This window comes from Chelonoidis abingdonii, chromosome 9 (assembly GCF_003597395.2).
Source record: "Chelonoidis abingdonii isolate Lonesome George chromosome 9, CheloAbing_2.0, whole genome shotgun sequence".
NCBI lineage: Eukaryota > Metazoa > Chordata > Testudines > Testudinidae > Chelonoidis > Chelonoidis abingdonii.
In genome coordinates this window covers 20840468-20863820 of record NC_133777.1, presented here as the reverse complement: position 1 = coordinate 20863820, position 23353 = coordinate 20840468, and the positions used below count along the sequence as shown (strand labels likewise).

Genomic DNA, 23353 nt, shown 5'->3' with positions numbered 1-23353 from the left:
GGAATCTATATTGATTAAAACTACAGTACATGAAGTTCCACTTGGATAAGGGGTCAGCAAGGATGATATTGTTGATAGTAGTGGGTAGGTCCCTGGCTCTATCTCAGTCATGCCCTCAAAGTACCATGGAAGTACATCCCCTCAGAGCTAGAGAGAAGGATCTTTTATGGGATCCCAGGGGCAGAGAGATACTATGGCAGACATGGCATTTCCATTTTGTTCTCCCCCTCCCTAACCTCCCAGATTTATCAGTTTTTCCCCTCCTCCATTTGCAGATGATCCTCTACCTGTTGCTTTTTAAATGGTGAATTGAGTCAGGAGCAGAATGACTCTGGAGGGTTAGCTGTAGTGTTTGTTGTTTGTGCACATAGCAAAAATACAAAACCATTTGTCACAATTCAACACAAATAGCGCACACTGCTCAAGAGAGGCTGCTGCAGGCAGAGATGAGATGCATTTGGTACAGCCGTACTAGAGAACAATGGAACCAAACGCTTTGGGTTCCTCACTTTCAGGAGCACTAAATTAACTCAAATCCTGATAAATTTTTTTAGCATTATTCCTAAAAACTGCATGTGGCATACCATTTCATTACAGAGGAATATCAGCAAAATACCAATATTTAGACATGGTGCTGGTGACAAACTAAGCAAAGGAACTATAGAGAAACTGTGGTTACAAAGAGTAGTATGGATGGTGCAATATAATGGATACTATCTTTTTATTTCGATATGGAGTCAGAGGCACTTGCCCCGTCATCTTTGAAAAATATCTTTATTTAATGGAGGTTGTTTGGATTCTGTAGAACGTGCTTGCTGCCATGAATGGGTACTCTGCTGCGCCTTACGTTCCCTTAAAGAGAGCAGATTTGACTTTGCCAAACCATTCTTTGCACCAGCTCTGGGTGTGCCTTAACAAATTATATCCCCTTTCCTTGAAGCTAAAACTACTCAGCCTCTGCAAGTCCTTTAGATACCACTCTTGCTGTAGAGCCCGACATCTGTTTCCACTATGTTGCTTGCTTCCTCAGCTGCCATTCCATTTTTTTGCACCTTTGCTATTGGTACAGATTCTGTTCTGCTCTAGTCCTAAACATCACTAATCCTGAATTTAGCCTTACAGTATGGAAATTTAATTCAGAAGGTGAAATTTACCCCTGTGCAGAGGGCCAGCATGAAGGCAATGCACCACATCCATCCTCAAAATAAGGCTTCATTAGAACATAAATGAATCCTGCTTGTGCAGGCCCTCTGCACAGGGATGGATTTACTCACAATGGTTGCTGCTCGTCATCTCAGGACATCATCTGTGTAATGGCCATACAACTGGGTTTTCTTTTTAGATTGTAGATTTAATCACTGAAGATGTATTTTCCCTTAGATGAAGTGAAATTGCTTAGGAAGGAGACTATGCTGTAAAATTAGGCTTTACATGGCTTACCTATCTCCATCTGTCTCTCTTTTAATTGGCAATTGACTGCTTTCTATAATATACAGGTGCAGTAAAGAATTTGTCTTCCCATTTAATTAAAACACAGAATGTAGATAATAGCCTGTTCTAATTTCAATACATGATGTGCCAATGCAATTACTGATAAAGCTGTAATATATTACAAAGACGACTTGCTAGAGTTTTCTTCCTTTCACAAATCTGTGATGTAAACAGCCAGGAAATTACATCTACTTTGTTTCTGAATGACTTTTGTCAGTCTAAATACAGACAGTTCTATTTATTGCAAAATAGTGTTCATCAGTATTTGTTTGGGGGGGGGGGAACCCCTGCAGTTTCACACTGATGGATACACAGCCCCTCTTATTAGCTTCTTATGAGCATTTGTGCTAGCAAGGATCTATTTGCAATTATGTATTTGTATGAGGATTCACACCAGATACTTTTATGTGGCCACAATTGTAGATTTGAGTTAGCCAGTCAGGGAGCAGGAATCACTACCATATGACTTAGTCCTTGTCCCACCAGTTTAAACAATTTAAAATCAATCTAAACAAACAGGTTCACACTCAAATGTAGACACACAACAGTTTGTTCCTTGTTTAAACTGATTTAATTTTCATTGGAAAATTACCAGATTAAGATAAACTGAGTTAAATAGGGGTTAAAGTATGGGTTTGGATCCATTTAGCTAGATCTATGTATTTAAACTGGGGCAACTTCTGTCATATAGGCAATGTCTTAGGTGATCAATCACAACATTCGAAATGAATTAGGAATAGTAAATGATCAAAGTAATAATCGTGACATAATTTATGAGCAATCTGTTGGGTGAAAATGTTTGCAAAGGCCATTCACTAAATAATAATCATCAAATTAATGAAATCTTTATCTATTTGTAAATAATGAACTGGGAAAAAAAGATGTTAACATCATAGAGGGCTAGATTGCAATAGACTCTTCACAATGAATAGTACCTTAACTTCATTGGTACTTCCACTTAAGTCAATTGTAGAACTTGTGAAGGAAAGGGCTTCTAAACTGGAGCCATGGTTATCAGAAATCTGGCCCTGAATAAATATGTTCTCTGTGAATAGTTTTCTGAGCTCCAGTTTTAGGTATAATTCTAGTGGAGTATTCCAAGGTTAATACTACCCACTTCCAGATCTTCCCTTGGCTAAGTAAGCAATGCCCCAAAGAGACAACCTTAATTCCTTGATTTCTTTTCTTCATACTGTTTTTGTTGGCTGTATCTTTCATGCTGGAGCAGTGCCTGCATTCAGTCTTCTGTCAGATACAAGATGTATTACTCAGATCTCTAGATATATTAAGGTAAATGTTCTCACACAACAGTAAATTGTGTTATCATTGTAGCCCTAATAGTTCAACTGTTTAAAACAGGCTCCCATTGCGAAAACTAGAGGTGGGGAGAGCAAAGCCTAGAAAGTGCTGTGAATATGAGGTACCTGGTGGTTTTATTTTGCCCTCATACAAGTTATATGTATTCTGTGTAAAATTTGCAGCTATTTTATTGGTTGAGCTCAAAGGCTAAATAAATAGATTCTGAAAATACAGTTCCATTTTGTTAAGTATTTCAGCTAACTAAATCCAGTGAGACTTTCTAGAGTTTTACAAAACTAATGGCTGGAAATCTGAGAATCAAGGTAACAGCAAAGTTCAATTTGAAAAAGTTAGCCGGTGAGAAGTAAATGGGCAAAATTGGCAGCACTGGGGAATGACTGCATTTGATTTGCTTTAGGCTGCTGTGATAGCAAGGGAATGTTGGCATTTGAACCTGTACTAATCAAATCACTCATGGCTGTCTGCTGAGAGATTCCCACATGTGCCTAACACTTTGATTTTGTAAAGAAGCCTTAGGAAGCTGCCTAGGACTCTCGCTTCTGTCTTGGTTTTCTTTCATCATGGCCCACAGTGCATGCATCTGAAGATAGCTTTTGCTATTCAGTATGAAAAATTCAAAGGCAGCTGAAAATTACTCTTGGTTCAGCTTTTGATAAAATTTAGAGTTGTCATGGATGTTCTTTATGCTGTGAGGTCTGCAAAGCTGTAGGACTGTCCCAGTTTATGCTACAGCTACGATTCTATTCCTATACTATTTTGAAAGCTTAAATTCTTTGTCTCATTTCTCAGTTCATTCTGTCATTTAACCCATTTTGAAAGCTATTTAGAATGTCTTTGAAGGAAGAGACGTGATTGTACTTTCATTCTTCCCTGCTATGTTAAATACTATGAAATTTTGGTCTATATTCATTCTTCTAGTTCATCCTCTCACTATCAATATAATCAGTGTTGATAGCATCTTTTGATAGTGAAGAAATGCTGAAATGAGAGTGCCTACGGATATGGGAAAAATGTGTATTATACCCTGTTCCTCCCACTCACACTTGAATAACTCAAAAAACAGCTGGATAACTTTTGCTCAAACTTTTCCAAAGACTATTCACCTTCAGGCTGAAACCAAACACACACAATTTCACCCCAAATAATTTATCTGAGAAAGTTGTGAGCAACTAGAAAGAAGAAATTAGAATTAGAGTAGTGTAGGTTGCAAATTGTATGACAGAACAATTTACCATCAGAAAATGTTGATTCAACATAATCAAAATATTTTTTCAGGAATAGCTCAATGTCGAAATTTTCACATTTGTTGAGACTTTTATTATAATAAAATGTAAAAGTAAAAACAATGAAGTTGCGATGAAACATTTTGATAAATAGTCCCAGATTTCAACTTTCTGCCCCACCCAGGGTGAAACCAAATTTTTAAATTATAGAATTTCCTGTGGGATGGAAACCAACTTTTGACCAGCTCTAGTTACAGAGAAAACTGGACTTCTCTTTACCTGTCAGATGTAGGTATTATTGAACCCATCTTACAGGTAGGAAAATGGAGGCATGGAGGGATTACATAACATGCCCAAGGTAAAGCAGAATCTAGAAACAAGTTAGGGGAACACATTTTCTTATTACCTCTGTGGCTAATACTAAAATATTGTGTTTCTATAATATTTGTAGAACAACATTATTTCTTAAAAGCTAATTTAACATCTATAAATTCTCAGATCTTTTTTAATTGTTGACTTTGCACCCTAATACATAAAATGTCTGTCTTTATAAATTTCAAAATATATTGTATTCAAATCATATTGGGCTTGCATTTTTTATTAAAAATCCTTCATATTTATTTCCACTGTGTGTCAAAGTTGATCGCATTTTCATTACTTAATTATCATCTGATAAAGCTTTGTCACTATTAACAAACATACTGCATGTCAGCTTCATTTTGAAAAAGCAAAAATACCCAAACTGATTTTTATTAAATTAGACCTAAGGGTTCTTTTTGTATGGAAACTTATTATCAACCTATGCAGCCTCACACATACAGTAAGAGTTTATTTGAATTTTGTAGCCAAAAGGGGTTGTCAATATGTGTGTATGAATATGCCTGTTGGTGAGGGATTTTAGCCCTGTCGTTAAGCATTAATTTTTGTTGGTGTTGTGTGGTCACTAAAATCCCCTTTACATTTTTATCATCTTTGCAACTACAGTTTGACTTCTTGCTCCTCCTCTAAGGCAGGGGAAAGAGAATTTGGATGGAAATGGTACTTGATCAGAGCTGTTTCATGTCAATGGGCCAGATTGTGACTGTTCTATTGGTGTGCATGAAAGTGGAGGACAGAACTAGTCCAAAACTTTTCGTGTGTGTGTGGGGGGGGGGGGGGGGCACGGTGGATTATATCTGGAGGCCCCCTGCTGGAGGCCTCATGGCCCTGCATCACCCTGCCACAGAAAAGAGCAGCAAGGATTCCTCCAGGAAGCCTAGAGTGGCTGCAGAGGAGCAGCAATCAGGGGGGCTGATAGAGCAGCCAATCCAAGGCCAGAAGGGCCCTATACAAGACAAGCAGCTGAGCCCAGAAGTTAAGTTGAGAGGTGGAGCTCGAAGAGTGAAGACTGTGTGATTGACTGGCAGAAAGTGCAGCAGTACCATGGACAGCTCACTGTGGAAAGCTCACCGCAGACAGGACTGAAGCCCAGGGAAGGCTGGTAAAGATGGGATGCCTGGCTGGCTGGATAGAGTAGCAGCAGGACCATGAAAAGGTCAGTGCCGGCAGGCTGAGCCCAGGACCTGGCCAGATGGGCCCCACTGGTCTGAGATGGTCCGAGATGGGCCCCACTGGTCTGGTTGAAGACTGAACCCAGGGAGGCCTGCTGAAATACCACCAGCTGCGGGTACCGAGATGGGCCCCAGCTGAGTGGTTCAAGAAGGCAGTGCCTCTGGGAAGAAGCCTAAGAGCTATGGTCCCATACCAGGTCTATGATAAGAACTTGCGACTATATACCCCAGAAGGTAGACAGCTTGGTCGGAGGGCTGAGTCGCTGAAGACCCACCAAGAGAACCATCAGACGGGCAGGGCTTGCGAGTGGTGGGTGCCGCCCAGGGCCGGCTCCAGGCACCAGCCGAGCAAGCTCGTGCTTGGGCAGATTCTATGGGGTGGCATTGTGCCCAATCCTAGGGCGGCACGGCTGCTTTTTTTTTTTTTTTTTTGGTTCATAGATCCGGCTGCCCTGTAGGGGGCAGCGGTGTGGAGGAGGGGAGTGCCCTACTGGGAGCGGGCTGCACGCTCTGTCTGCCCCAGCTGGTGCCAGGTCTGTAGCAAGCCTGGCAGGGCAACCCACGTCCTTCCCTCCCCACTGACCAGAGCAGCGTGGAGCCCTCCTGGCAGGCAGTGCGGCGGTCGGGGCCGCATGCCGAGTGCCCCGCTGAAGCCCTGGCCACCCCCGTTCTCTCTCTCCCTCCACTCCCTCCCCCACCCCCCCACTGGCCGGGGCACATCTGCAGCGCAGGGAGTCCCCCTGCACCCACACTCCAGCTGCCCTGCAGGGTTTTTTTTTTCCTGCTTTGCTGCTCCGGCCGCACTGCAAGTGTTGTGGTTCTTTATTTTATTTTATTTATTTATTTTTGCTTGGGGTGGCAAAAAAGCCAGAGCCGGCCCTGGTGCCACCCCATGGAAAGAACTAAAAACAAAAGCAGGTTCACACCCAACCAACCAAAGGGGGGGCCGTCTGCAAGAGGTGAGTTCCACCCCATGAAAAAGACTGATTGCAGGCATATCAGCCAGAGAAAAGGAGGCATGCCTGAGAGGCGGGTGCTGACCCCGTTACAGTATGCATGACAGCCAGACACAATTGTAATCCCCGCACAAGAGAAGTACAGGGGCTTCTCCTGTCCATACACCACTGGCTGCAAGGCACCCAAAGAGGACAAGGAGAGGGAGGTCCTTGGCCCCATCCCTTAACACGTGTGCTGGCCTTCAGAACCTGCTGAGTGGAGATGGGAGGGTGTGCTGCACTCCCTGAAGTAGTGCAGCAGTGGTCATGCTGTACCTGGGATGGTATGGTTCCTACGTGGCACAATCAAGCCCCAAACTGGGTAAGAATATGAGACCTATATGAATAATCCTCCTGTTAGGTTAAATGATGAACTCTCTTTGGTTTACTTAAGATGCAGTTATGGAGTAAACTTGTCCCTCTTTCTCATTTATTTGTCCCAGGTGTGGATTTATCGTGCCTAGGAGTTCATGGACCTTCTGCTATGAGATGTAAAGGGGACCAAAACAGAGTAAAAATTAATCTCCTAAACCTTTGGAAGGGGGACTGCTCCTCCTATTTCCCAGAGCCTGTCAAAACCCCATCTGGATACCTCTTTGCAGTTGTGGCTTCATAGGTCAGAGATATCACTTAGAAGTCACTCTGTGAAGCCCAGTCCTCAGGTACTTCTGCTAGTTTATCTGTGTGTGTGTAACAATGGGATGTTGATGTGCTGCTAAGTGAACTTAGATCTGTAGGTTGGAACTTCCTTTACCTTCACATACTTAGAGGTACAACCCCCAAAATTTGAAGAATCTTTCTTTATCTGCATTCCCAATCCCTTCTGTCTAAAACTCCCATAGATTATTATCCTTCTGTTCATTTACCATGGCAGGGTTTGACACTTGGTGGGGTGGGGTTGAAGGGGTAGGCATTTAAATAGTTAACACTTTTCTATTGTGACCCTTTGAACATTAGACATCACAGCTTAGTATGGCTGAACTGTTCTTTTTTTTCAATTTGATTGTTGTACATCTAAATCAGCTTTAAAAATACCTAAATATAGTAGATGCATGAGTGCACCTTGGGATAAATGTATTATGGATACAGAGCCATCCCTGAATCCCTCGGAATCCCATTTTCAGCTGTTAATGCTGTGTATAACTGTGACATGTCAGCAGTGTGTTTGATTGCACAGTGAAAGACACTGACGTTCAAAGCTAGTCTTGTAAATCCCATTTTCCATCTGTTTAAAGTAGGCTTCCTTAAAAAACAACACCACCAAAGCAACCTGCCTCAATAAACACAGACAAAAAAAGAAAGATAAATAGTGTAAAAAATCTTTTGGCAACTCTTAAAGAGGCCAATATTCCTGCATGTTATAGCTCTCCACCTCAAAATGTGCACATCAACGGGGCAAAGCATGAAACTGAGAGCCACTAAATATTTCCAAATATATTATAACTGCAACATGCTACCCCTGACATGCCAACACCTGATGCTAATCTATTGCAGAAACATATCCACTATTCAGAGCTTTCTAGCCCTCCCCTTTCTGATTGGATGGAAGGGGGAAGGATGAGAGGTGATTTCATATCAAGCCAAAAATAAAGCATGTACACAATATATGGATACTTGTGAAGTCATCTTTGAAAACTGCCTGTTAAGTATACCTGAGTGGGTTCTTTTTTATTTTAACCTATCACTGTAAATGTCTTGTTTACCTTTGTGCACACAGTCGGGTTCCAGTAGATCTGGGATTTTGCTCCAGATTCTGCCATTGACTTGCTACATCTTGGGAAATCACTTAACCTTTGCATGCCTGCGTTTCCCTTGCTCTAAAATGAGCTGTTAATCCTTAACGACCTCCTCAGAGGTGTTACTAGGATTCATTGCTATTTGTAGAGTGCATTGAGCTCTCAGATGAAAGGTCCTATAAATTCATTTGTATTGAGTATCTTTTGTATGCAAGTCAGTAAAATAGGATTTAAAGATATCAATGTCATATTAGCACAGAGAGAGAGAGAGAAAAAAGAATTGGAATCTCAGAATTGCGTAATGACTATGTACAATAAGAGCTTTAATTCTGAGAGTCACCCCTTTGCTTTTCCTGTCTCCAGTATTAATGGTTAATTAGATGCATTTTGACAATTCAACATTTTTGTAAGGTTCCTACCTTTTAACTTAGGGTAGTGTATGGTACTTCTGTGGCCCCCACCACTGTAGTATTTGAATGTATCATTGTCTATAATGTATTTATCCTCCCAATGCCCTGTGTAGTAGGGAAATGCTATTATCTCCTTTACAGAGGGGGAACTGAGCTACAGAGAGGCTATGTGACTTGCCCAAAGTCACACAGGGAGACTGTGTCAGAGCAGGGAATTGAATCTCTGTCTCCTGGGTCCTCAGGTAGTGCCCTAACCACTTCACCATTCTTCCTCTCTTAGTGTATCCATAAACTTAATGATACAATTTCCCTTAAAAGCCAGGTTTTTTGTTTTCAGAAATCTGAGTGTCTGGGAACTAGGGGTTTTAATGAGAAACATTTTGCATCCTTAACTGGAGTGGCTACTCTTGGTGACCGCTGTTACTTTTAAAGGTAGTTTGTCTTTTTATTAAGGAAGGAGGAGAGTTTATTTGCCTGCGCCTATGAAAGGGAGTAGAACTGGGCAAGCTATTTACCAAATGTATCCTCTTTTTGTTTGTGAATTGTCCATGAACAAACTTCAATTTTTGCATATTTGTTCTTAATCCAAAATTATGTGATTATGTATTTTAGACAATATGTTGCTTATGAGCTAAATAGTATGGGTGAAATCCTGCATCCTTGAAGACCATGGGAGTTTGGCCAGGAGAATACCTTATTTGTTTTTTTCAGTATTTTCTATCCATGCTGTATGACATGCCACCAAAGCTACACAGTATTGTTTCTGTACCTTAATTAGTCTTCAAAATGGCCATTCAAATGCTTCTGGCACAAATATTCATGTGAACACATTTCCATTGATATTTGTGAATTTTTTTTTCTGCACATCTACTTCTTAGCAAACTTTTGCCTCTGTAAATGCTGCAATTGCAAATATTGCATAGTGGAAAGTAAAAAATGAGGTTATGAATAAGCAAATTTGTGGGGGTTTTCTTGTCTGACTGGGCTTTAAGGCCCCATTGTATGAGGCATGGAAGAAAACAGTTCCAGCTCCCAAGAACTTGCACTTTGAACTTAAGATTAGAGATAACAGGTAGGGAGACAACAACAAATGAGAGGGAGAACAGGAAGTGATTCAGTTTGGTATAATGAGTAGCAGATACTGTGCACCTTCCTATGAGTAAGTCTTAGCCTGTGTACACTGGTAAAACTGTTTTGGGGCTTGCTTTCTTCTACCTGTGGTCTTTGATTTGAGCTATTGTGTAGTTACAGCCATCGAATGTTAAGATGGGAAACCTTGCATACCTCTCCAAGTAAAGAAGTTGGAAAGTCCCCATGAGATGGTTCAAGGGAAGACTTCATAGTGAGGAGCCTAAGGAGATATTAGAATCCTGCCTTGGCTTATATGTTACTGCGAGTTACTGTACCACAGTCAAATTGATTTAGTGTTAAATATTGTGACTGCCTCTGTTTACTTGTCTGAGCTGAAGCTAAAACAATGTGTTTAGAAGCTGCCAAACTACTTGAGTCCTGTTCATTTTAGGTACTTTTACCAGAGTTCATGTGAAAACTAATGCAGAATTAATTCTACAAAGAATCAACCCTATAGTAACTTAATGTTTCCTATGCTGGGGCAAAAGACAAAATTACAGTTTGGTTCAGTTTCACTGAGTTCAGTTGGATGAACTTTAAAAATAACTTAAAAAATAGGGCTCAATTCATTTTTTACGTCCAGGCAGATAGAACTAATACCCAGAGAACGGTGCTAGGCATGTAGGGGTTCCCCAGACAACATACAGCCAGTATAACAGCTCTGGTTGCCCACCTTTGTAATTGTCTGGCATAGGGAAATCTGGAAACCAGAATGCAGTCTCATGTCTGGAAGTAGACAAGCTCCTTTCAAACAATGGTTGTAGAGATAAAGGAAGATAGGATATGTCTTTACGCGCGCAATGTTGCAAAAGGGAGGAGGTATGGCTGTGGCAGCTCACTGCTCACCAGCTGTTGTCACCTGTGGAATGACTTCTTGCTGGCTTTGTTGCAGCTGAGCACAAGTTAGAGCAGTCATGAGCTAGACTGAGAATAAGGAAAGTGAAAAGTGGCTTCAAGTCATCTTTGCCTCCCTCCATTTCCATTATTGTACTGAGCACAGCTTGGCTAGAACTGAGAATTCAGTCCATGGACTGTAAAAGATTGATTTTTTTCCCCCTCTATATTTACCAGCATTTTCTACTCCACCTTTTCTCTCCCACCAGTTTATTTGTAACAGTCTGCAAAGAAAGATAGAAAATAATATGCAGTCATAATATGCTGTGATCCATATTAGTGATAGGGATGTTTGGTAAGCAACTAAAATAAATATATATACATATAATGCTCAGAATTGGATGTAAATGAGTCTCACAGGGCTGGTAATCCTACTTGTGCGGCTCTGTTACTCCTTTTCTAACATACTGTACCACTTTATCAGTTTACTCATTTTTCATACTGATCTGGAGAGAGACCAAGCATAAAAAGACATATCAAATCATTCTTCTCCTCCACAGACGCTGTTTGAAAGGCGCTTGTCCACCTCCAGACACAAGACTGCATTCTGTTTTCCAATAAATAAAATGCTACTTTCATGTGATGAAAAATGATTAAACATAAACATGTAGGCCCAAGCTCTTCTCCTGTTCTATTGACTACTTTATGACAGCTTTTGAAATAGTCAGGAGGCCAGAGAATGTTTGGTTTTGAAATACAGTAGGAATATTTTAGAATATGAATGTAATTAGACTTGGTAACTAGAGCCTGCAGTCTCCGCAATGTTCTCTGCACCCACTGCAGACAGTGAAGTCTGCTGCTTGGCTGGTAATTCTGAGACAGAATTTGATTAACTCCTCAGGCACTAGACATAATGCATGAGATTTTCCATGGCACCTTGCTTGGTAGGTAGCAAATCACTGGAGCTTGAGACTATCCACATGTCTAGAAGCAGAAGTGCCCCTCTTCTGAACATGTGCCAAGAACTATAAACACCAAAGGGGCTAATTATTTCTGGTATTTTTTTTCTTATTCTTTTCCAAATACTTTGTAAGATCAAGCAGGTTTCTCTCTATGGACATGTAAAACAACTTCTTTTCAAAAGGTATTTTTATAATAGGCCACACAGGTTTGCATCATTTTAAATTACAGTGTTAATTTTATTTTACAAAGTAATACAGTGGTGTCATCCTTATTTACCAATCAAAGTATACTGGCTACATACATTGTATACTATTATCAGATTAATAAATTACAAATATATATCAGTTGCAACCAATGTTAGGAAACCAGTGCATTGAATAGAGATTTTTCATAATGCTTGCTCTATATAAATATATCAGGGGTATTAACGTTAGGGAGGGAGAGGAATTATTTAAGTTTAGTACTAATGTAGGCACGAGGACGAATGGGTACAAACTGGATATTAGGAAGTTTAGACTTGAAATTAGACGAAGGTTTCTAACCATTAGGGGAGTGAAGTTCTGGAACGGCCTTCCGAGGGAAGTAGTGGGGGCAAAAGACTTATCTGGCTTTAAGACTAAGCTTGATAAGTATATGGAGGGGATGTTATGATGGGATAGTTTAATTTGGGCAATTGATCTTTGATTATCAGCAGATAAGTCTGCTCAATGGTCTGTGAGGGGATGTTGGATGGGATGGGAACTGAGTTACTGCAGAGAATTCTTTCTTGGGTGCTGGCTGGTGAGTCTTGCCCACATGCTCAGGGTTTAGCTGATCGCCATATTTGGGGTCGGGAAGGAATTTTCCTCCAGGGCGGATTGGCAGAGGCCCTGGAGGTTTTTCGCCTTCCTCTGCAGCGTGGGGCATGGGTCGCTTGCTGGTGGATTCCCTGCAGCTTGAGGTCTTCATATCTCAATTTTGAGGATTTCAATAACTCAGTCATGGGTTAGGGGTTGTTATAAATGTGTATGGGTAGGGTTTTGTGGCCTGCCTTGTGCAGGAGGTCAGACTAGATGATCATATTGGTCCCTTCTGACCTATGAGTCTATGAGTCTATAATAAAGAGACTCTGACTTCCTGGAAGCAAATTATGCTGCACTGTGTTAAACTAATAAAATAGTAGCTTTTGTCAGAGGATTTGAAATCTGTTGATGGACAGCAATGCATTAAGCCTGACACGAGCCTTGTATTATTCACATTTTATAAAAGGCAAAATTTAAGCACAGCGAGGTTGTTACTCACTCAATGTCAAATAGTGAGTGAAAATCTGAGAACAAAATAAAAAGATTTCCACTTCCCTGTTCTAAGCACATGGCGATGGGTTAGGTTTTCCAAGGTACATAAGGGAATTAGGCACCCAGTTCCCTCAGGCTCCTTTGAAAATTCCAGCCAATGGGTATACTGTAATTTAAAATCTGTTTCATAATGATCTCTCTTTCCCCCCTTTCACAATGAATATTAACACTTATCCTTGCATGGCATCTACAACTGGGAAGTAAATTACCTGCCAAATCATGGGATGGGTTTCACTAAAAAAAAAAAAGCCAATGTCTATTACAAAATATTTATTTCATAAATTAATACAGTTTGAACATATTTTTCTCAGTTTTCTGACAACCTTCCCTGCATATTAGGGTATAGGCAAAAAATTACCATTTGAAATACAAATTAACAATCCAGTCCTGCTGTCCTGCCTGAAATAAACTCCCACTGACATCAATGGGAACTAAACGGACTGCGGAGTAAGTTTACTACAGTTAACATAAGAGAGATTTCCAGGTTTATGTTAAAAAGTGCTTTTCCTTCCCTCCTTCAGTAATCTAGATCTGAAATGTTTGTAGCAATCCTTTTATGCATGAACAAATCTTATAAACATTAAGTTCCGTGTTTCAAATAATAATAACACAGTATTCCAGAACATGTTTCAATGACTAAAAATATATTTTTGTTTCCACAAACATGTGTATTTATGTTATCTAACTATGGACTGAAAAAGCTAACAACAAATTTGTTCTTAAACTCACAGGACAAGGACAATTCCTTACCATGCAATTTTGTCACATCAGTCCTAAAATTTGACTAAGTGCTAAACTTCAGTTTAACTTCTGAAAACAAAAAGGCCCTTGAAATCATGATACCTGTTTTTGTTAAAAGTCTGAACGTCTGACTGCCATAGTTCATTGATTCCCAAACTTTTTATTAAGGTGACCCACCAGCTGTGTGTTCTTCTTTTGTGACCTACCATTACATATGTGCATCTGTTCTGGCACCACAACCCTATTCCCAGCCCATTGCAGAGGGGAGGCCTTGAGAAGAGAACGGTTGGAGACCAAGCTCACCTCACAGTGGTGGCTCCTGTCCCACAGGGCTGGGCCTGGCTCTTCACTGTGGGCATTGCAACCTGGTGCACAGGGTCACTGTCATTTAGTGTGGCCAGGAGAGGGAGCCAGGCCCAGCCCCATCAGACAGGAGCTGCTGCTGCAAGGTGAGTGTGGGGTGGGCTTGCTCTCCATCCCACCACACCCTACTTCCAGGGCTTCCCCTCCACTCTAGGCCAGGAGAAGTATATGTTTGTCTAGGGACCAGAGATGGGTTAATCTGGCTTGGAATGTGGCGACCCATCTAGTATCTTCCCTCAATCCACTAGTGGGTTGGGACCCACCATTGGGAAACACTGGCCTAGTCAGTTACAAATGTTACTCATTGTCCTGCTGTGGGGAGCCACACAAGAAGCCTCAGTTCAGATCTCTCAGAACAGTTTATGTAACTTAGACACAATTTTTTTACGCTGAAATAGGGTTGATTTTGCTCTGTTCCCTCAATGGAGTCACTCCAGATTTACCCCATTGCTTCTGAGAGAAGAATTTTACCCTCGGGCTCTTAATTTGAATGGTATTGATTAAAATGAGAGCTAAACTCACAACAGTACTATTATAGTTGTTTTTGCAAGAATAGTTTCCTTTGATCTTTTTATTAACAGCTACAATTTCAAAGAACCTTTTAGTCACCACTGCTCTGAACTGAAGTCAGCTGGCTTCTTAAATCTTAACTGTTACAAAATTAGTTCCAATAGTTGTTACTTTAAAAAAATGAGAGCGATGTTAAGCAATAACAAGGAAAATATAAATTTAAAGCCTTAGCTTCATCCCACACATTTCTTTCTTTCTGCCTGTCAGTTTTACACTAGAGCCATATGAAACTTTCATGATGAAACCTCTACCTGGGCAGAATTCTGCAACATTTCTGAACCTTTCAGCAAAGCAGGGATGTGTTTTTAAGCAATCTTGGTTGATTTACAGTTTTAGGAGTAAACCATATTGAATTCTGAGGTTACTGATTTTATGTGACCTTTTCACCCCAAGTCAGCCAACATGTGAGGCTTCACCTGAATTTTCATTTTGTTTTGGGGGTTGTTCCCAATGCAAAGCAAAATTCTCCAATACCTGGGAACTGAATCCTTTCAATAGCTTTAATATAGATAGAGAAAATAGGGCAGAAACTGAAAAGGAGCCACTTTGGCTGAACAGTTAGTTTCCTTGGCTGATGCTCCATTTAATCACAAGAGAGGAGCTTGTCGTTAGAGCTGGGGAGAGGGGGGAATTTTTTTGTTGAAGCTGTCAAAACTGTCATTTTGTCAAAATTGCTGTATTCGTCAAAACTAAATGTGTCACTTCCAACTAAATGTTGTTTCTGGGGGAAAAAATGAAACAAAGCATTTTGATAATGTCCAAATGTCCCATTTTAACATTTTCAGAGTGAAACATTTTGATTTTTCATAGTGAAAATAATTTTTTAAACCAAATTAATTGCTTTATATAAAAATATTTTTAAAACATGAAAAAAATCAAAATCAGAACAAAATGTTTTGATTTTTTTTATCAAAACGTTTTGACCTGAAATGATTTTTTTTTTAAATTTCATCTCATGGAAAATTTTGAAATATTTTGTTTTCATTCCATTTCGGAATGGAAAACATATATTGTGGAATTTCCTGTGAAATGGTTCCCAGCTAGCTGCTCTTGTCATGTAAGAGTCTCTCCCTTCATAAGAGCTCAACTGCCCACTGAGGGTAGTAATCATAACCACTAGGTCATTCTTCTACACTCACCAGTCATACAATAGGAAAGCCCATGATATAGGATTATAATTTTGAAATAGGCAACAGCATCGCAAACCAGTCTGTCTTCTCTGTGGTTTACAAGAGGAAACACACTTTTTTTTCATAATAGTGGCTTACCTGGCTTTCTGGGGCACATAAACTTTCTCCTCCATAAAGGCCAGAAATCATATCTAAAGTGTTACCATGATGATGTGATGTGACTTTCTGGTTTATGCCACAGATATTGTAGTGAGGATTTTAGCTGTTGTAGTCACATAGCTAATATTTCAGAAAAATTCAACTTTTAGGCCAAAAAAAAAAGTGAGAGAATTCATTGAGTGCCTTGCAAATCGTGTTACTGCACGTTTTCCCCCCCAAGCCTTTTATTATTACCATATAGGAGTGTAGGAGTAAAGCAGTAATGTCTGTGATTTCTTACCTGTGAGTTACCTTTCTTATACTCATTTGCTCCAGTTAGAACAGCTTTTGCAATACTGAAATGGCAGACTGTTAACAGCTGCTATTTATATAATATTTACAATAAAGGGTTCATTCCCATCATTTGCCTAATTGCTCTATCTGGCATTGTTGAAAAAAAAACCACACAGCTGATGTCAATGTGCATCATTGTACAAAGGTGAAGACTGCTAACATTTATCTGCATTTGGGTTTTGATTTTGGTTAGAACAAAAGAGCAAAAGATCCTACAGTACCTTTTGACTTAAGTGTCATCACAGGAAAATCACCATCATACCCTCCTAAAAAATAATCAAGACATGCTAGTATGTTTGTTCAGTTTCATATCACAAACATCAGAAGCACAGTACACTGAATACAAATAGTTTAAAGATATATATTTAAAGATATTATACTCTGCTTAGGACCTGATTCTCATACGGTAGCTCATATTCAATAGTATCTTAATCCACAAATGGCCCCTCTGAACTCAGTGGAGCTACTTTGATAAATAAGGTGAGTACGGGAATTGGAATCTGTCCCTTAACAAGTTTGCCTCCCTAAGCCAGAACTCTCCATTTCACTTCTTGCAGTACACACCTGATTTTAAATGCTAATGAGCTATCAGAATCCCTCTCATACACTTTCATTGCCCTTCTCTGTCTTAACCCCAGCACTGTGTAAGATTTAAATTAGCACCCTTCTTTAAAAGGTTGCTTTAATTTTCACTTTTGGGGACTTAAAAAGAAAGCATAACTTTAGGTCGACATTAGGCACAAAATATCATACGGTTATCATGACTTTTACACAAACAGAGTGTCAAAATGAAATAAAGCATATAAAAGCAGTGTACCGAGAGCCCCTAGTCATGAGAAACTATTCAGCTATTGATTAAGTTCTCTTCTGCATCTTTCCCTATTCATCCAAAGTTGACTATTTCAAATTACTTCAGCACTCATGTAGAAATTTTCATCTGAAGATCTCAAAATACTTTATAAACAGTCTAATGAGCCTCATGAAAGCTTTGTGAGGTCAGTTTTATACCCATTTCAAAAATGGATGGACTGAGACTATGATTTTCTCCATAATTTGAGGCCTTACCAGAGACAGTCTGGCCCAATTTTCAGAGGTGCTGAGCACTCACAATGGGTCACTGAAGTCAGTGGGAGCAGTGGATGCTCAGCAGCTATGAAAATCAATTCCTAGATGTCTCAGGGGTGGGTTCTTTTGGAAATGTTGGTGTAACTGACTTGACCAGACCCTGTGAAATCCCGCAGGGCTGGCAGTTGGAGTGGGAAGGGGGAAGCCATGTTTTTATTTGTAAATGGAGCATATACAAAAGGCACTGAATTCTGTTCAGCTGTAACCATTTTTGTTCTGTAGCACGGACAAGGCCTAGACATCATCGCACACATTTCCTGTTATATCACTTACCGTAAAGTCCAATGTGTAATTCATAAAGTTTTCATTAAAATATATTTACTGGCTTCTTACCGATCACTAAATGGATGGAAATAAACCTGTTTTGATTGTTAGCCTGTTGCCACCAAACCATGCATCCACTAGCAATAGAGGGAAAAACCCTTCCTAAATCAAAGTTATGGGTATTTCACGTAGGTGTCATAAATACAGATAGCCGTGAGGTTCAATGTTTCCTTTCACCTGTAAAGGGTTAAACAAAAGGAACACAAACACCTGACCCAGAGGACCAATCAAGGAACCAGATTTTTTTCAAAGTCAGGGAGGGAATTTTTGGGTGTGTGTCTTTTGTCTGTCTCTCGCTATGAAGAGGCTTCTTTCTATCTTCAGCTACTATTTCAGTTCCAAGTTGTGAGTACAAAGGTAGAAAAAACAATAGGCTTTTATTGGTTTTTGTTTTTAACACTATTTTCATGTGTGTAGTTGCTGGAATGTTTAAATTGTATTTCTTTTTGAATAAGGATTGTTTTATTCATATTTTTCTTATAAGCAATAGCCTGTGGTAAATGTCCTTGATGCAGAGATCATGTTTATGTGTTTTTTCTTTCTTTTATATAAAGCTTCTTTTAAAGACTGTTTGAGTTTCTCTGGTAGGCTAAGGAACGAAGGGAAGGGAAATTCTCTTTGTGTTTAGATTTTACGAGGGTGACATCCTGTGCAGCCTAGGGGAAGAAGGAGTGGGGGAGGTAAATGCCCTCCCTGTTTTTGCATTCAAGATTAAGTACAGTATCGCCAGGATAACCCAGGGAGGGGGAGCTGGGGAATACGAATAAGAGGAGACAAGGGAGACGGTGTTTTCCCTTTGGTGTGAGACTCAGGGCTCTGATCTTGGGGTCCCCCAGGGAAGGTTTTGGGGAGACCAGAGTGAGCCAAAACACTGGAATTTTTGGCTGGTGGCAGCGACATCAGATCTAAGCTGGTAATTAAGCTTGGAGGTTTCATGCTAGGCACCCACATTTTGGACGCTAAGGTTCAGAATTGGGATTTATGCTTATGATAGTAGGCCAATTGGATAAATGCTGCTGCTGTTACAGGTCTACACATTGTACACTATGGAAGACAGGTATGTGGGAAATTAGTTTTGTCTTATTATGAACACTATCAAATAATATGGGTTTGGAAATTCAATTCACTTTCAAAGAACCAGCCTAGCTTTTGGTGGGGGAGGGATGTCTTTAACATAAAACATAATGCAAGCTTTCCTTTAATTGATTAAAACTGAAATCCTTTTTAGAGCAGGGGGGACATAGATTTGGATCACTGGAATTAAAGAGATTCGCAAATTTAAACTAGACATGTAAGAATGAAAAATAGGTTGAGAATTTGACAGACTCTGAAAACTTCATGAGGTTCACGCTCACCAATGAAAATAGACACTGGGTCAAATTCGTTCCTTAAGATAAAAAACATGCAGTGTTCAGCTTAGTAAATCCTAAATCTGTTTATCAAAAATAAGTAGACATCCAGTGGTCCAGGTATTCTCTCTCTTAAGATGAGATCTGAATAATAGTTTCTAAATCTTTTCTATACTTTACTACTTTAGTGACTATTTACAAATAATAAAATGCCTTTGTGCTGCTGATAACCATCCTTAACTCCTGCAAAATTCTTTAAAGCTGGATACACTACTTGACAAGTAAAGGTGAGATGACACAAATGAAAGTATTTGTGTGAGTCCTACTTTGGTGTTAAAGCTGCCTCTACTAGACCTAACGCTGTTTGCAGTCTCTCCTCCGCCCTCTCCACAGTCTAGGTGTCACTTCTACTAAGACCAGTCTTATCCCTAAAGAGCTACCTTTTCACAGTTCTATTCAGTTGCTGAGGGATGGATGTGTCTGTAACATGAACATTGCCTTTTGTGATGGTTAATTACTAATCCTCCTATTCCCCAGGCCCCAGAAAGAGAAAATCACCAGGTAGCAAAGGAGTCTACTATAAAATGTAATTTCTTAAAAGGCTGCAATAAGACACCAGCCAGACTACTTATATTGTATGGTATCTGGGATACCAAGGCATTTCACAAGCAGCGCTCATAGCTAAATTCAAATGCACCCATCTCTGAGGTAAAAAGTGACAATTAGTTCATTACATTATAGGAAAGGGGGAAATGTTGATTAAGGACATTAGGGTAGGGCATTTTTTTCCTCTGACAACATCTAAGGGATATACAGGAACTAATCCAGCTGCCACTCAAGTCAGAAAAAGTCTGCATGATTTCACTGGGAGCAGGAATGGGCCCTGAAAGTCTGTACAAAATGGACAGCAATTTTCAAGTTCTCAGCAGAAACACCCACAGAGAGAGTAACCAAATAGGACACAATTTGTCTATATGAGAAGAGAGAAGGGCTCCTTGGACAGCACTGAGCTTCAAAAATGTGGTCCCAAGGTATTTCTGATTTCATGCTTAGCCCACAAATGCCAAGATACTTAGAACTACATCTCCTGTACCTTGGGGGAAAAGCAGCGATTACCTAACATAATACTTAGCAAATTAACACCCGAAAGGTCCAAAGCTCCAGCCACGCTAGATTTTATATCAGGCTTTTATGTCACACTTAGTTCTGATAGATCCATGGCCCCAGTGCTGAATCAGGCAAATTGCCTCATCTAGCATTATATATGACACTGCACATACCTCTAAATATATGAAATTATTAACCGAATTACCCTCTGGATATGACAAATGATGTCTTAATCTGTACTTCCCTGTCTGTTTCCTAGGCATTAAACTCAGTGAGCTATTCCTGTGTCTAAGATTCTTTTAATCCATTTTTGCGCCACGATTTAAAGAAATAGTAGCTGATAGTTCTTTGCTGTTGGAAATGAAAAAGTCCCAGTGTGGTATTTATTTTGCAATCCCTCCTTGCACCTTTGCAAAGAAATGTGGTTCTTTACTTATCAGTCTAACAGTGTGGTAGGTGGCAGTTGGTCGCATAGTATAATTACATTATGCTTAATAATTTTAATTTAATTTTAATTTTTCTAAAAAATCATCCCCCATGAAGCCATAAACACATCTTCTGTGTTGTGTGCAAGGAGGGGATAGTGCTTACATAGTATTGTTTTCCTACCTATTTCTCCCCAGCTCCACCTCTTGCTTTGTGTAGATGCCCCTTAACTGGAGCTCCATGTAATCTAGTGGGTAGCATAGCAGAGGTGCCACTGTCTGCCATGCAGAAATCCCTTCCCTCTAGAACAATCTGTGTGGGAGGTAATACAATTCAGGTTTATATTACAGTACTTTTCTTTAGGCCTCATGTGTGGCAGAAGAGAAGAATGAGCGGGGATTTGATAGCTGCTTTCAACTACTTGAAAGGGGGTTCCAAAGAGGATGGATCTAGACTATTCTCAGTGGTACCAGATGACAGAACAAGGAGCAATGGTCTCAAGTTGCATTGGGGGAGGTTTAAGTTGGATATTAGGAAAAACTTTTTCACTAGGAGGGTGATCAAGCACTGGAATGGGTTACCTAGGGATGTGGTGGAATCTCCTTCCTTAGAGGTTTTTAAGGCCAGGCTTGACAAAGCCCTGGCTGGGATGATTTAGTTGGGAATTGGTCCTGCTTTGAGCAGAGGGTTGGACTAGATGACCTCCTGAGGTCCCTTCCAACCCTGGTATTCTATGATTCACGGAGCAGCTGCAGGGGTCCCAGCTAAGAGTGGTAGCTTCTTCAGAGGCTGTGCTACTTGGGGAAGACGAAACAGTGGAGCAACAATCATTCCTGCAAGATAGTCCCTGTCTCAGCACAGAATGGGGAATCCCTTCTTTGTAAATCCCCAGGATCTGCAGGGTTAGGAGGGGGCATGGCTCCACCCTACCAAATCCTTCCCACTGGAGGGTATGGTTCAAGGAGAAATCCTTGAGGACAACCTCACAATAATCTCATTGTCCCTTAGTCTCCGCCCACATGTTCATAGATTTCCAGGGTCGCCAGAATTGGAAAGATGGCTTCCCTTGCATGCTTCACCTCTGCCAATGAGATTTCTGAACTGCCGATAGCAGCCACAATGTGTCATATATAGCTAAAACAACCAAAAAACCCACCTCTTAGGCAAAAGTGAAAAAGCAGGAGAAATTGTCGGGGGTGGGGGGCGGTTCAGCATTATATTTGTAGTTTCTCACTTTGGCCATGAATAGGATAAGTATGCTGTTTAACTTTATCCCCTGTGGGATCAAAGAACTGCTAAACTTCAAAGGATGCTGGGAGCTGTGAATTATGAGGCGGTCATTCAGCTGCATGCAGATAGGATTGTTTGTTTATGCAAGTAGTTCCACTGAGAACAGGTGCTTTGGCCACTTGCCACTCCTTGAAAATCCTGGAAGGAAATGAACTATTTATGTGAGTCAGGAGTGCAGAATTGGGACTTAAAAATGCTAACTGTTTGCCTATATATTAATGCATGAAGATATCTAATACCTTGCATGAATCTCTGACTGAGGGAAAATTAGCTTTCAGCTACAGTATGGCAGTCAACTCTTATAGCTCAGGAGAAGAAGTTCAAGTTGGAATAATCATGCCTTCTGAATGTCCAAAGGCTCAAAAATGGATTGCAAAGTCTTATGAGGAAGTGACATTGTGTTCAGTAAATCCCAGCACTCCGATTTAGTGAACATGTTCAGGTACACTACCCCCGTCCTTTTCAAGAGCTTTCTATGTCAGCAGTGCATAAATGAACAATGACCATTTAAGCATGGAGTACAAACAAGGTTGATGAATTGGAAATAAAAATAATTTATGTAGATAACCACTTTCTGCACTTTTCTACATAAATAATGAAATATTGTAAAAGTACCAAAGGAGACCAGGATCTTGCCATTACAGGTGATAAAAAAATTAAGATGGCTGAACACTGAGTGCTCTATGCCACCCAGCATTCAATGCAATTTTTTGAAAGAAGTGGCTTTGGGGAAAAGCTTGTAGAACCTTTAGTATATTGCATTTGTACATTACCTAGCACAAGGAAGTCCTGGTCCACAACTGGAGCTCCTAGATACTAATGTAATACAAATAATAGCATGTGTTTAATCTTTGGGAATGATTCTGACATTCTAACTCATTAAAAACGAGTCAAATGACATGGACTAGGTTGAGAACTATTGCTCTCGATTCCATGGGAGCAGGCAGTAGGAGAACGTATATCATCAGACGTCATCCCTGATATCCATCCTGGGCAGTGGCAGGAGTTTAATGCTGTTGGGGAAAAAAATTCTGGCTGGATAGAGATGGGGCATGGAAAGGGGGCAGCAGATGGCAATAAACACTCAAGTTTATTAGTGATTCATGAAGTTGGATCTGCTCCCACTATTGCAGGGAAGTGTAAATTGTAGTCTTTTGTTCCAGAAAGGCCCAGTAAGACTCCAGTGGGGAAAGCAAGTGTTGTTTCTGGGGAAGGGGGGGGAACAGCGATTTGGCTCAATTTGCCATTATCCTGCACCTTTAGTAGCCCTATACGTGATGTGGCAAATTGCCGGTACTGTTCTCTGGGTCTCGCGCTTTCTATTCTCTGGGGTAGTGTGGCAAATTGCCGGTACTGTTCTCTGGGTCTCGCGCTTTCTCTTCTCTGGGGTAGGTTCAGGGCGATATTGCTTGCCTCTGAACCAGTTCTTAATCACTCCCCTAGTGTCCT

At 40.4% G+C, this 23353-nt stretch overlaps 1 protein-coding gene across 1 annotated transcript in view; it reads right to left on the bottom strand.

Moving 5' to 3' along the window:
* Positions 1-23353, bottom strand: part of SHISA9 (shisa family member 9) — a 264540-nt gene that overhangs the window by 3010 nt on the left and 238177 nt on the right. The window contains 1 exon segment of the mRNA XM_075069052.1: positions 16505-16549. Within this exon segment, the coding sequence (XP_074925153.1) occupies positions 16505-16549 (45 nt within the window).